Genomic DNA, 13,179 nt, shown 5'->3' on the forward strand with positions numbered 1-13,179 from the left:
AGGCTTGACAACAAAATTATTTGCAGAACGATTCTGACAGGAAAATAAAAATTTGTATAGGCAACTGATTTTAGGGCCAAGTATTAAATCAACCTGTTACTTACTACACAGGCATGAGAGAGTCATTCTCTCATGCACAGAAGCTTGCTCTAATAATAAAGTCCAATATTGCTGGAAACTACGGTGAGAAAGTTTAAGAAACATTGTATAAAAAGTGCCACACATGACAAGGCTGATATGCAGTAAAACATGTTGTGGGGCTAGTTATTGCATAGCTTTCAAAAGATCAAGCGGCAACAGTGACGGCACACTAGGAAGGAACAAAGACAGGACAAGACGCTACTTGCAACTGTTTATTGAAGTCAAAGGTGGCTGATTATATAGCCATGGGGAGAGGGGGAAGAAAAAAGAGGGAGCACTGATTATGTGAATGTGCATGCGCGAGAACACTGAAGATATATATGAGAGGAATCGCGATTAATCAAAATCTAAAACTTATCTAAAAACATCCTTTCATTTGTCTAAATATTCAGAGATGGGGTGCTGACACAGGCGTCCCCCCTTTTCATAATCTGGTTGGCCTCCAACAATTCACGCGCCACAGAATCTTTACTTTTAAACATGATTTATGATACAACAATCATGTTTAAAAGCAAAGATTCTGTGGCGCAAGAGTTGTTGGAGGCCAACCAGATTAAGAAAAGGGAAGACGCCTGTGTCAGCACCCCATCTCTGAATATTTAGACAAATGAAAGGATGTTTTTAGATAAGTTTTAGATTTTGATTAATCGCGATTCCTTTCATATATATCTTCAGTGTTCTCGCGCATGCACATTCACATAATCAGTGCTCCCTCTTTTTTCTTCCCCCTCTTCCCATGGCTATATAATCAGCCACCTTTGACTTCAATAAACAGTTGCAAGTAGCGTCTTGTCCTGTCTTTGTTCCTTCCTAGTGTGCCGTCATTGTTGGCACTTCATCTTTTGACTGATATGCAGCTGCTCATCCAGACCTGGCACTACCACCTAGTGCAGAATGGCCTCAGCCTAAACCTCAAGACCAAGCACCTGACAGTAGACACGAACAAACACAACAAAATTAACATCAGCGGTGTTGCCTTGTGCCTAGCACATCAAGTATCTAGGTTCATCAATCTCAACTGATGGCAGCTTGAAGCACTAAACCAATGCACATGTCAATGCTGCCTGGCTGAAGTGGAGCACCATGCCTGGTGAGCTCTGCGACCACCATATGAAAGACTTGAAATCAAAGATATACCGCGCAGTAATCTGACCCATCGCACTGTAGGGCTGCAATTGCTGGCCCACCACCAAGATCGAGCACCGCCTTGCCGTCATAAAGGCAAAAATGCTGCAATGGACCAGCGGCATCACTCATTTCGACCATGTATGAAACGGCAACATCTGCCAGCACTGCAGTGTTGCCCCAATCACTGAAAAGATTTGCAAAAGCCTGTTTCTGATGGCATGGCCGCATATTAAGGCCAGGTTTCAGCTTGCTCGTGCACATTGTCTACCTAACTGACAGCCTCAAAGTGCCTGGAAGGTGTCGATGGGGCCAGCCAAAACAGTGCTGGGCAGACACACTTAACAGCCATCTTGCTGCTGAAAGACTGCACCCAGACCAGGCCCCGAACCGAGAGAAATGAAGACTGAGGTTCAAAATTGAGCCGACCCCACAACTAAACAGGACTAAAGCCAAAGAAGAAGAACATATTTTGACAAGAATTATGGAGATTTGAGGTAGTGAACACATGTCACCATGTCGCTGTAATCATTTCCTGAATTCCTAGTGAAACTGTACTGTTTTTATGTAACCCCAAACAGAGTCTGACACTACATTCTGCCTGCTAATGCTCACTTTTTTTTTATAGCATGTTCCACATGCACCATCTTTACATTCTGAAAAAAAAAAAGAAAGAGAGAAAAAATAAATAACCCAATTGCTTTTGTTGAGCAAAGGCCCCCCTGTATATTTTTATCCCATTATTTTTCATCCTTTCGTTCCTTGTGGGGAACAAAACAGTGTTTCGTACTACCTTTGCATCTCGTCCATGTCACATTAAAGCTAATTATATCACACAATTTCCACTAACTTGTCCAACAATGTGTAATACAGTATGCCCACAACACAACATGCTTGTAACATGGGCAGCAATACACGTTCCTAAAAAATTGCTTGAAATTGCTCGTCTTGGTGCTCATTGTTTTAATACAGGAAGAAATGGGCTCCTTAGCCTGTTAATTTTTTTCCAGGGCCTTATAACAACTAAGGAGCCTCAGATGAATCAAATAGCCAAATGCGTTTCTTCATTGAGGTACATCTACAAGTGCTGCTCCATATGTAATGCCACCTACTTTACTGTCTGGGAAACTAATATAAAAACAGCATAATAAATATTCTTTATGGTAGGTACCCACAGCGGCAACACCTAACATTGTGAAATGTCAAATTCTTGTGTAAGGTCCATACCCCAATATTATGATGAAATATTTCGGAAGTATTTTGGAAACTATTAGTATGAGTCACATCCCCTTCTCTATGGACACCTTGTCAGCCACTGTCACAACACTCCTGTTGCACTACAGCCTGCGATGCAGCATGCACAGTAATGCAGAGTGTTTTAGTGTGAAAGTAGTACTAGCCTACCAACCCGGATTTCGTCGCTGTATAAAGCCTTTTTATACAGCACCGTGCTATACGCGTGATTCGCTCTTGTCTCTCCTCAGCTCACCCGCACTATACGCGTGAAGAGGCTATGCCTACAAAATGTGCAGGCATAGCCTCCATTCTCCTTGAACGATGTTCATGCGCGCCTCCGCATGTGACCATCATGGAAATCTACCGCATTTCGTATAACATGTGCACAGATGATGCACCGCTTAGTCTCTCAGTTTCTTAGGTTCCTAGTCCTTTTTAAATGCCTTGCACTGTGAAGGCTACTGCAGTGCTTCGCCGTAGCCTTTGCAGGGCAAGGCACTGAAGGACTGGGAGCACCGTGAAAAGGATAACAGGCGATGTTCCATTGCCAATAGCTCCACTTCTGCCAAACGCATTGAAGTACTTTTTGCAGTGAAGTATTTCTGAAATAGTCTTGTTTTAATGTCAAGTACATTTCTTGACTTCGATAAAAAGTGGTTCAGCACCCGTATAAGTGTTGGTATCAATGCAAAACTTGCTTCTTGGCACTCAGCTTATGTTGTCAAGCTTAAAACAGTGCGCATTTGTTTATGCAGCATGACAGCCTGCACTGCTTTCCTAAGATAATGCTTGCTGCTGCAAACCTCAACTTCCCACTCTTTGTGTATACATTTGTGCAGAGAGGTGCCACCTTCACTACCACACACTTGCTCAAGTGTACGTGGGGGCAATCAGCTGTTGACATTGCTCACATTTTCCATGAAGACAACTACAGTTGAACCCACTTATAGTAATACCGGTTTTAACAATATATCGAATGTAACAATGAACAGTTGCAGCACCGTTAACTTTTGCGTGTATTCTATGGTAAAATAAACTGGTCACTACAATGTTCTCATGACAAGTTATTGGTTATAACGAGTGAATCTGGCTACACAGACAAGTGTGCTAGTTTGCTTTTCTTTTTTTGCTTTTCCACCACTTTGCGATGGCGCAGGCACCCAGTAGCCAGATTTATGGGAACGCTGTAGTAAGGGGTTTATTTTACCATAGAACACACACAGCAGTTGATCGTTCCACTGGGATTATAAGTGGGCTTGACAGTACTTCTTTCTGTCTAATTAAAATGTTTGATGTCAGTCCCCTGTTAATTTTTTTTTGTGCAACCCGGTTATAGCAATGGTATTTTCTTGACACTTGAATACAGATTTAAGTGGGTTGGACTGTATAGTGTTTTTACTGCTCAACTTCACATGTAGCATAAGTTGGGGCCCGTGCCCGACGACAGCTTTATTGTTGGAGAGAATAATCCCTGTGAACTAAACTTTGGCTGTTGCAGCTATTAGCTCCTAGAATGAACTACAGGGGCACTGCGAGCGCCGCTCACGTGACATCAGGGCACCTTCTGCAGTGTTTTCGTTTGTTCACTCTTGCTCCGTCTGCTTGTATACTTATGGTGGTCGTCTCAGATACATTTTTATGACATCTTCATTTGTGAAAATTTATTCAAGGAGCTTATTTCTTAGACGACAATACAGTTCTCAAAGGCAATGCTATAGTGCCAGCTGAAGGAGCGCAGACCAGCCCATTGCAGGTTTTTTCATGCGCGGATCGACAATCGGAAAAACATAGCATATAAGAATCCAGTTATGAAACCAACATACCTCGGTGCAACAAGTATGTCACAAACGCTGGCTATATATGACTTCTACAACAGTTACCTTGATTTTAATTTGCTAAAACAGGTTCACTCACGACGAGTAGTTCATGGTATAATATCAAATTTTTTGTATTTCTTCACAGCAATGCTTGGCAGTAACATGAGGACTTAACACTGCAGTTTAGATTCTATCAGCACCATTTGCTGCTTTAACTGCTTCTCAAAATTAGGCAGTTCTTCAAGTGTTTATTTTAAGCGGCGGTAATTTGAAATAAAGCTAATTGAGGCTTACAGCTGTTTGTAGAATAGGAAAAGGAATGTACCAATATATATTCCCTTTTCTGTGCTACATGTTCAACTCACTTGAGCGATTTACTGGTGTTTGTTGCTTGAGGAATATACATGACGAATCTGTTTGGTGAACTGACACAGGCTGCTTGACCCAAATTTTTTTAGTGAAATATGCCTCTTGGACCGTATGGCTGCAGCCAGAAAGAAGCCAAAACGTCATTCATTAGCATATGGGACATATTGAAGATATCTTTATTCCCCGGTGGAGGTCGAAAATCAAGTGAAATATGTGAGCCTTGTGGTGTCTTCCTCATGAAGGTTTGCGAGGTTCTCTTTTATGTACTGACGAAGCGAATAGTTCCATTTGTATAATTAAACAACGCTGGATCGAGACATGGTGAGGCAGAAGGTGCTTGAATTTTCCTTTGCTAGGCACCCTAAGCTGCACTGTAGTACCTTGAGTATACTTTAGGCATTGCAAGTGCCGCTGTAAAAAACTGCTTCATGGTTTAAATTCGAAGTTGTAGTGAACTGATGGGTTTCGTAAACAATGTGTGCCTCGCCATAACGACAGTCGGTTGATACCATTGCGTGAAGAGTGTGCCATATTGTTGATAAAGGCTACTGAGGGCCACCATGAAACATTTCATCGCTTGCAATTGATTGACTCTCGATCTTAACCACGAAACTTTTATTTCAGGTGATTACTACTATATTATTTGTTAATTAACTATGTAAATACTCTACGTGATGCGCTGCCATGTTAGCAGCCACGAAGGATTTGTTTTATGGGGGCCCATTGCAAAGAGCAGGGAAAGTAGCAGCAAACTTTTTCATACGAAATGCGCACCTAACTCTTTCTTTTACGCATTAATAAAGTGGCCATATTTGACTAGAACAACTCACCAAAGTAAGTATTACTCACGACAGTAATAAGAATCACAATGACAGCTTCGCTGGGCAGTGTCTTTCTAACACGGAGAACATGTTGACACCAAATACCAAGATTTTTTTTCTTCCATGTAAAATGCATTGTCTCTCATAGCTACAAGTACTAAGGGAAAGTGTTTAGCGAAGAATCATACACAACTTCGCGTGTTGAATTTGCAGACATTCTTTTTACGCAAAATTTATGGACAGAAAGTGCACATATACTGTATGCACTGCAAAACCAGTAGACCCCTCCAACACTACATAGCTTGCGATATCCAAGCCGAAAATTTCCTCGACTTATGTGCTTTTGAAGGAGGAACTGTGGTTCAGGATTGGCAGCAGAAAGAAGCCGACATATCCTTCAATAAGTACGGCTCGAGCCACCCGTACCCGAAGCACACACGAAGGGAACTAGCGCGCGCGGCAGCAGAGTGAGCTGGAACGAGTGTCGTCCTGACCGTGACGTCACTCACGAGAGGGTACCAGTCCAAATTCTTGCTGCTAACAAGGTTTGTGGCGCGCACAGTCGTCATGGTGCTCATTGTCTTGGGGGCAGGCACCCATGGTGGTTCTGTACTGCTCTGTTGTGCAGTTGGCGCCCAGCACGACTAAGTAAACATGCTACTGCCCGCTTGTCTGCCTGGTGGCCGCCTTTGAAGCCTCTACCTGGCTTCCAAGCCAGATATATGCCAGCAATAATATTCTAGTGATGTACCAATATACTGATATAGCAATACTACTGATTTAGCAACAGAAACTAAAATAAAGGTTTTGCAGGCTATCGCATATGACAGCAAGTTCATCTATTTTTTACAAGCAGATATGTATTTATTTGCTTTTTTACTTGTGTGTGGGCAGCACGAAGGAATTTCAGACCACGATCTCAGAAAAGAAAAAGCAAATGCAGCCCCTTACATGAGAACAGTATATGATAGCCTGAACTAGTCGCTGTGCACTTTTGCAAGCAGTGAATGATGTTGCATGACAAGTCTGCAGTAATTGGTATAAACACTGCGCTTAAATGAGCATACTGACATTTTTTACCGAACAATGTTCCCTGTGCAGTCTATCTTTCGTCACCCTGAAAGCGAGAAGGTATTAAATTTGGATGGCGTGGCAGCTACAGCAGGATAATCAAGCCGTTTTGCAATTTGATGCACTCATCACATTGCAACAGCTGTCAGTTAGAAGACTCAAGCTACTATAGAAAATGTTGTAGTCATATTACAAGAAAAAGGTTTCCTTCTCCTCCAGTGGCCTTGCTCTGGAACTTTTAAACTTTTAGTTTGTTTACTATAGAGAATAGTTTCGAGCTTCTTAGAGCTTTCTGGTCGTAGTTTGTTAATTTGTGCAAACAAAATGGTCAAGACTTTCATTTTGGAGTATGGCAGCTGTACATGGCTGTCTTTAATGTAGCCCGTTTCTCATGTATTCAACACAAGTCCAAGATGCAATGCCTATAGCGTTACTATGCTTATATTCACTGGCTGATCTTGAAAAAGAATCTGTGGGCATTGATGGATGGCAGTGAAGGTAACATTTACTGGGTATGTGGATTCAATTGCACACCTCTCAGATGGCACAGGAACAAGATTCAATAAATATCGAGGGGAACTCTGAACATTATTGCCATGCTACCAACATCTGTGAGGAATATCCTCACCTGACAACAAAGGAGGCATTACATTAGCAGCAATCCTCATACTTAAGTTGGTACCTCTTTTTCCTGCTTGAACTAGGTTCTTAAAATCACATTAAGAAAACTATGCATAATTTTTTGTGTGTGTGTGGAGTTCAACAGAGGCAGTATTGTTAGACAAATCAAATTTTTAAAAGCACTGATTTTGTATATAATGCCAAATTTTAAATAGGGTAAGATGGATGATACAAATAATTTAGTTGCAAATGAAGCAAGCAGAAAAAAAGATCACTTACTCCTAAGCGAGATGCCAAAGTGTCTTCTGGAGAGAACAACTGAAAAGGAATAGAGAGATTTGAAATGTTTTCTACAACAAAATATTTTCTACACTACATGTGCTAAATGCAGCTTTCAAAATAAAGAAAGCCTTAGCACGTAGCACTACAGTAAAACAGCATAGTGCTGAAAGCAAGTTCTCTTCTCATAAATGTCCCAACAAACCAATGGAGATGTACACACTCTCAGGAGTATGTTAGGACAGCCATCCTAACAGCTGCACATGTCCATTTAATGAAAGACTGCTTTGTGAAACAACATATTTTACATCACAAATAACATTATTTCCCAAAGGAACTCTGACGAACAAGGAAAAATCCTTATCAACATTTATTGGTAAGCTAGTCACTTCACATTTGTCTTCACTAGTCAAGTCATTTGGCACATTTTGCACCATCAAGAACTGTGCATGCCCTAAGCAATGTAGGAGCATGTGAGTAGTAGATGTGCCACCACATCGTTCACAGTTTCTCACCATGTCATCACACAATGCAGCATGCCAAAGGCTGTAGCATAGTCCAGTCACCTTTCACAAATTAGAATACACCTGAAATTTACAGAATCTTACTCTTCAGAATGTACACTGGCTATATGGAAGTATACATGCTGGAAGGGTCAACTAAAGCTGCTAGCTGGTAGGAGAAATTGGCCAAGTCTAGTTTAATATAAATTGCAAATTTACTGGTTTGGCAGTTTTGTAGTCTCGCTTAAGATCAACAATTGGCGTTCCAGAACTTCGGTTCCCATTCTATTCCCATTCCATCTGTTCGACTGGTGCCTTCATTCAATTTCCACGACATTCCGGGTGTTTAAAAATGTGGTATGAATCATTACAAACTCCAGAGTTGTCACTCTGCAATTCTGGTGGCATTTGCTCAAAGTACAAGAGCCTTTATGTAACTGTACTACATAGAAAATGTTTCTTAACCCTTTGAGGGTCACTGCCTTATATAATATATGGTGGAGGGACCGAATTTCAAGTGGTCATAGCCATACATGTGCAGTGGTGACTCAACGTTCGAAAAAACTTGCCTTTTAAGAATGAAGTGCAGCTTAGTGTCGCTTTGGAGGTGCTGCAACCTTTTGTGACCTTGTAATTATAAAAAGTTGTTATTGAGCTACCACCCGTGGCTTTTGCCAAAACCATTTTCTTGCTTCGCTTTACGGTGCCTGCCATCACAGTAGTTTGGGAGTATTCCCACTTTGCCTAGTTTGCTACAGGATGCTCATGCCAGTGCTTGCACACTTTATAATCGGCATACTCATGCATGTCGTTTCGAGTTACAGGTGTAGGGAAAAGTGATTTCTATCTCATTTCTTCTCACACAAACTGTTACTGTGAGATGCTTGCCCGCATGACTCTTCCTTAGGCATGCGATTACTTTGTTTACAGGCGGGCACTCACAAATCGGCAATACTGCCGCTTGTGCGTCGCTTTTTGAGAGACACGCGAGAACTGATAAAATCTCATCAAGTGATCACACAATTGATTACTGGAAGTTTCTGACTTGCTTTGCTTTTCTGACAAGTATGCACCACTGATATCGCTTGTGGGCGCTATAGCATGCTATAGCATGCTATGGTGCCTGCTATAGGGTGCCTGCTTTGCTTTTGCTATGGTTGCGTGTCGTGGGGCCGTATTCTTTAACAATCCACTTCATTTTCCATTCTTCCGGTTTGCTGTCATTGGTTCGGATGTGGCTCAGAGATCGCCACGCAGTGGTCTTTGCTGGGATCGCACCCTCGACACGACACATGATAAAAGTGAAAAATGAAATGGAACATGTCAAAATACAGGCTCTGGTCGTGTCAAACCTATCTAAAAGACAAAATAAGTTACAGCAGACTGTGAAAATCCAGCAAAAAGGTACTTTATATCTGAAATTCGCTCTATCCGAAATTAAGGTTGTGGTATGCTGTGGACTGGTGAAACTATGTATGAATAAATTGCACCATTGTCAAACCCATAAGTGATCGCAAAAACAATAAACACATCATAATTAAAATAAGTAAGTGTAGATAAACGGGTTTACACGATAATTGTACAACCACGCGGCATGGTGTTTTCTGGCCCCTGGTTGCTGACATGTGGCAGTTTATATCCACTCGCCCAACAGCAAAATTAATGGCCGGCACAACAACAGGGAGCCCGGGAGCCTGCTGGCCGCTGCCGATGACAGAAACATCGGCTACTTTGTTCTTCACACAAAACAGTGGCCAATAGTATAATCCGATGTCTTAATCTTATATCTTGCAACAAGCGACGACGACCACTGTCAAATCTGTAGCATGAATGATAGCCGCAAGACGAAGAAAGTTCAACTCGGAGCCCGCATCTGGCTGCCGCAGCGATGCATGCTAGATGACTCAAACGCACCACATGCCTCGCAGTCTGGACACTGGGAATAGCAGCATATTTTCTTTTTTTGTGAGAATCGATGCATCGTGAAATAAAGTGTTCTCAAAACGGCGCATTTTGTGACTGCTGGTACTTGTTCTTGGTGTGCTGTATACTACAGCTTCGCTTCCAAGCTGCTTAGGCCTAGCAGCACCCTTGGAACTTGCTCGGCACTGAGCCGACAGCAGTGGGTAGCAGTAGTCCGCTTGCATGGTTGACAACGAAAACTCTGCACCAGCGGGGCATTGCCGGAAGCTTGCCACTAGTGTATTCGTTCCTTAAGAAAAAGTGCATTTTCGCAAATTTCGTAAGCGGCTGGAAATAGTTGCCTGCAATCCACTACTGCGTGCATTACTTGTGTGCAGTGTACTGCCACACCATAGCTGCACGCACGCACCACTGCAGCAAAGTATGTTGTACAGTGAAAGCTCGTTAATTCGAACTTCAATAATTCGAATTTATGGATAATTCGAACTGTACGATTTGGTCCGGCCAAGCTCCACAGAAGTCTATGTATAAAGAAGTCCGTTAATTCGAACACTAGAAGGTTCCCTCACGGATAATTCGAACTACGCTCGCCTGGCACACGGCCAGAGAAACGCGCCTACTACCTACACACAAGGCTATATTGCCTCCGAAACGGAGAGAACGGCGAGAGAAGGCAAAATCGGAAAAAAATCTAGCCGACGCGGGGTCAGCCAGAAGGCAGCGGCGGCTGCCGCCTCTCCGTTCTACGTAACCTCCGAGACTTCTTGCCCGCTGCGAATCTCGGAGGCTTCGCAAATCTTGTACAGCTGCTAATGCTGTGCGGAGATGGCACGGTAAGCGCCAAAACACAGCGAATCAAGTACGTCGCAGCTGCGCTTGCAATCAAGAACCAACGAATCAGGGCCTTCGCCACCTTCACATGTTCAGCGTCTTTGTCTCGGCAGTCTTCATCGGTTGTGCACCTCTGTTTTCAGCTTAGGAGGCATCGGCCGTCGCGATTCATTGTGATGGTTAAGCCTCGGCTAACGTTCGTTTCGTTGGACATCTGTGGTGTGGCACAGTCGGACCCAGAGCTTAGACTCGAAGATGGCGTGTGCCCGCGGCACACGCCATCACTTTTTGACTCGCCAAATTTCTGACATGCCCTACTGCTTCCAAATCGCAGTGTACTGTTGCTCTCCTTCACTTTCGTTAGTTCGAACTTTCGTTAATTCGAACTGAAGCGGCTTCCCCTTGCGGTTCGAATTAACGAGCTTTTACTGTATTTATACCATCTAGACAAAACTTGCCCCAAAATTTGTCTGTTGCACCCGACAGGCCGTTACAGTAGAGTCTGTAAAAAGCAGAAGTGGTGGCTTTGGTAATAGACGCACACTAAACTATAAGCGAGGAGAACAGCCTGTTTTAAAACCAAGAACAGCCTGTTTCATATCCAAAAGTATGTTGAATGCAGATCCACTGTAACGGGCGTGGACTTATTCAACAATAAACTATGTATAAAACTTCATACACCGAAAAAATGTTTGTCACTTTAGTGTCACCTAAAAAATTATTTCCTTGTTTTATGCTAGTTTATCTATATATTAAACAATAAACCATGTATAAAACTTCACACACTGAAAAAAATTTTTCGCTTCATAGTCATTTAAAAAAATATTTGCTTGTTCTTCTCCGAGATAAGTTGCTCTGAAGAATTGAAATCTGCAACAAAAGAAATGTGACCCCGGGGACATGTATTTGCAGAGAAAATATGACCTTCAAAGGGTTAACATAATCTTCATTAATGCTTCAACAGTCATTCATGAAGAAATTTATGCATGGTCCCCTATTGCATTATTCGTTGTAGGGGGTCATACTGAAAATAAAGTAAAGAGTTTTTGTTTTCCATAAGAGAGCCACTGTTTTTCTGCTCATCCAGCAAAGGCAACGAAAAGTGCAGACATTCTGTTTGCATTTCGCAAGGCAGAAGTAATGCAGCCATTGCTGCAATGCATCATGGGTCACGATTGAGTCTGTGATCATGCACATTCTGTGGACCAGTGAGCAGCAGTTTTAGCTGTAGTGCACTGGTCTCCTGCCAACCATCTGACAACTAAGAGCCAGTGCCAAATACCACACACAAAAACTAGTGCAGATGATCTCAAACATGATGCACAGTGCACAATACATCATGTTTGACAGGATCTGGACTGGCTTTCACGAAACTATCAGATTTCGAGAGTGCAAAAGACTTCTGTTAATCGGCTCTAGTTAATACAATTTTTTTGATAATTCGATCTTTGACCAAAGATCTGGTCAGGGAGATCTGGTCAGGGAGATCTGGTCAGGGAGACCATAGATCTGGCAGCCATACATCAATATGGGCCAGATCTTCCATTATTTCTATCCTGAAATTGGCCCTCATTGGATAATTTGTACTTGACTGGTCAGCACGCAGGTGTCTCACTCTAGTGGTAACTCAAATTGTGATTACAATGGCTGCAGTGTCTGTCTTGACAGTGCTCGGAGATGGTGAATGCTTCAAAAAACATGTGCAAAAAAAGATCTCTTGCCAAAAACATCTATTTTTGACCTGCCCTAGGAAGATCTTCAAGCAAAACGGGAGGTCACAATGGATGATTACCATAGTTACCCAACTCTAAAGCACGCTTTACTTTCCAAAAGAAATGGTCCAGAAATTTCCTGTGCAGTACAATAAGATATGAAAGCATCACTGTGTTCGCTACTGTCATCAGAAGATGGCAACAGAACAAGTTCTCACGTAGGAATGTGACAATGATGCACCACTTTCAGTCCTTGATTACAAAAGCCCACTGAACACATAAGTTATTATGCTTGCTAGGCTAGCGGCAGCTAAGTCTTGACACATGTTTTCGGTGTTCTAGATAATTAAATGCATCGCAGCACAAATTAACCAAGGGCTTAGTCTCAGCGTGGGCCATCATCTCAGTATTGCGTAATCATTTGTGGGACATTTGAACTTTGTCCGCCCAACAGTACCTTTTGTATCCACCTTTTTAGTGTGAATGCATTGTGAATTATGTGTTATTTTTAGTCACAGTCTTACATTATTTTTTTCTGTTGTGTTGTACTATGTGTACTACCTTTCTATGGTCTCCACCCTGCAATAATGCCCATATTAGGGTGCTGTAGGTATCTAAATAAATAAATAAATAAATAAATAAATAAATAAATAAATAAATAAATAAACAAACAAACAAATAAACAAACAAACAACCAAATAAATAAATAAATAAATAAATAAATAAATAA

The 13,179-nt window shown here is 42.0% G+C and overlaps 1 protein-coding gene across 3 annotated transcripts in view; it reads right to left on the reverse strand.

Moving 5' to 3' along the window:
• LOC139050284 (heat shock factor protein-like) overlaps nucleotides 1-13,179 on the reverse strand; it is a 143,306-nt gene that overhangs the window by 14,852 nt on the left and 115,275 nt on the right. For all 3 annotated transcript variants that reach the window (XM_070526511.1, XM_070526506.1, XM_070526517.1), the window contains exon 9: nucleotides 7,481-7,519. In XM_070526511.1, the coding sequence (XP_070382612.1) occupies nucleotides 7,481-7,519 (39 nt within the window). The remainder of the gene's footprint in view (nucleotides 1-7,480; nucleotides 7,520-13,179) is intronic.

This window comes from Dermacentor albipictus, chromosome 1 (assembly GCF_038994185.2).
Source record: "Dermacentor albipictus isolate Rhodes 1998 colony chromosome 1, USDA_Dalb.pri_finalv2, whole genome shotgun sequence".
NCBI classification, from domain to species: domain Eukaryota; kingdom Metazoa; phylum Arthropoda; class Arachnida; order Ixodida; family Ixodidae; genus Dermacentor; species Dermacentor albipictus.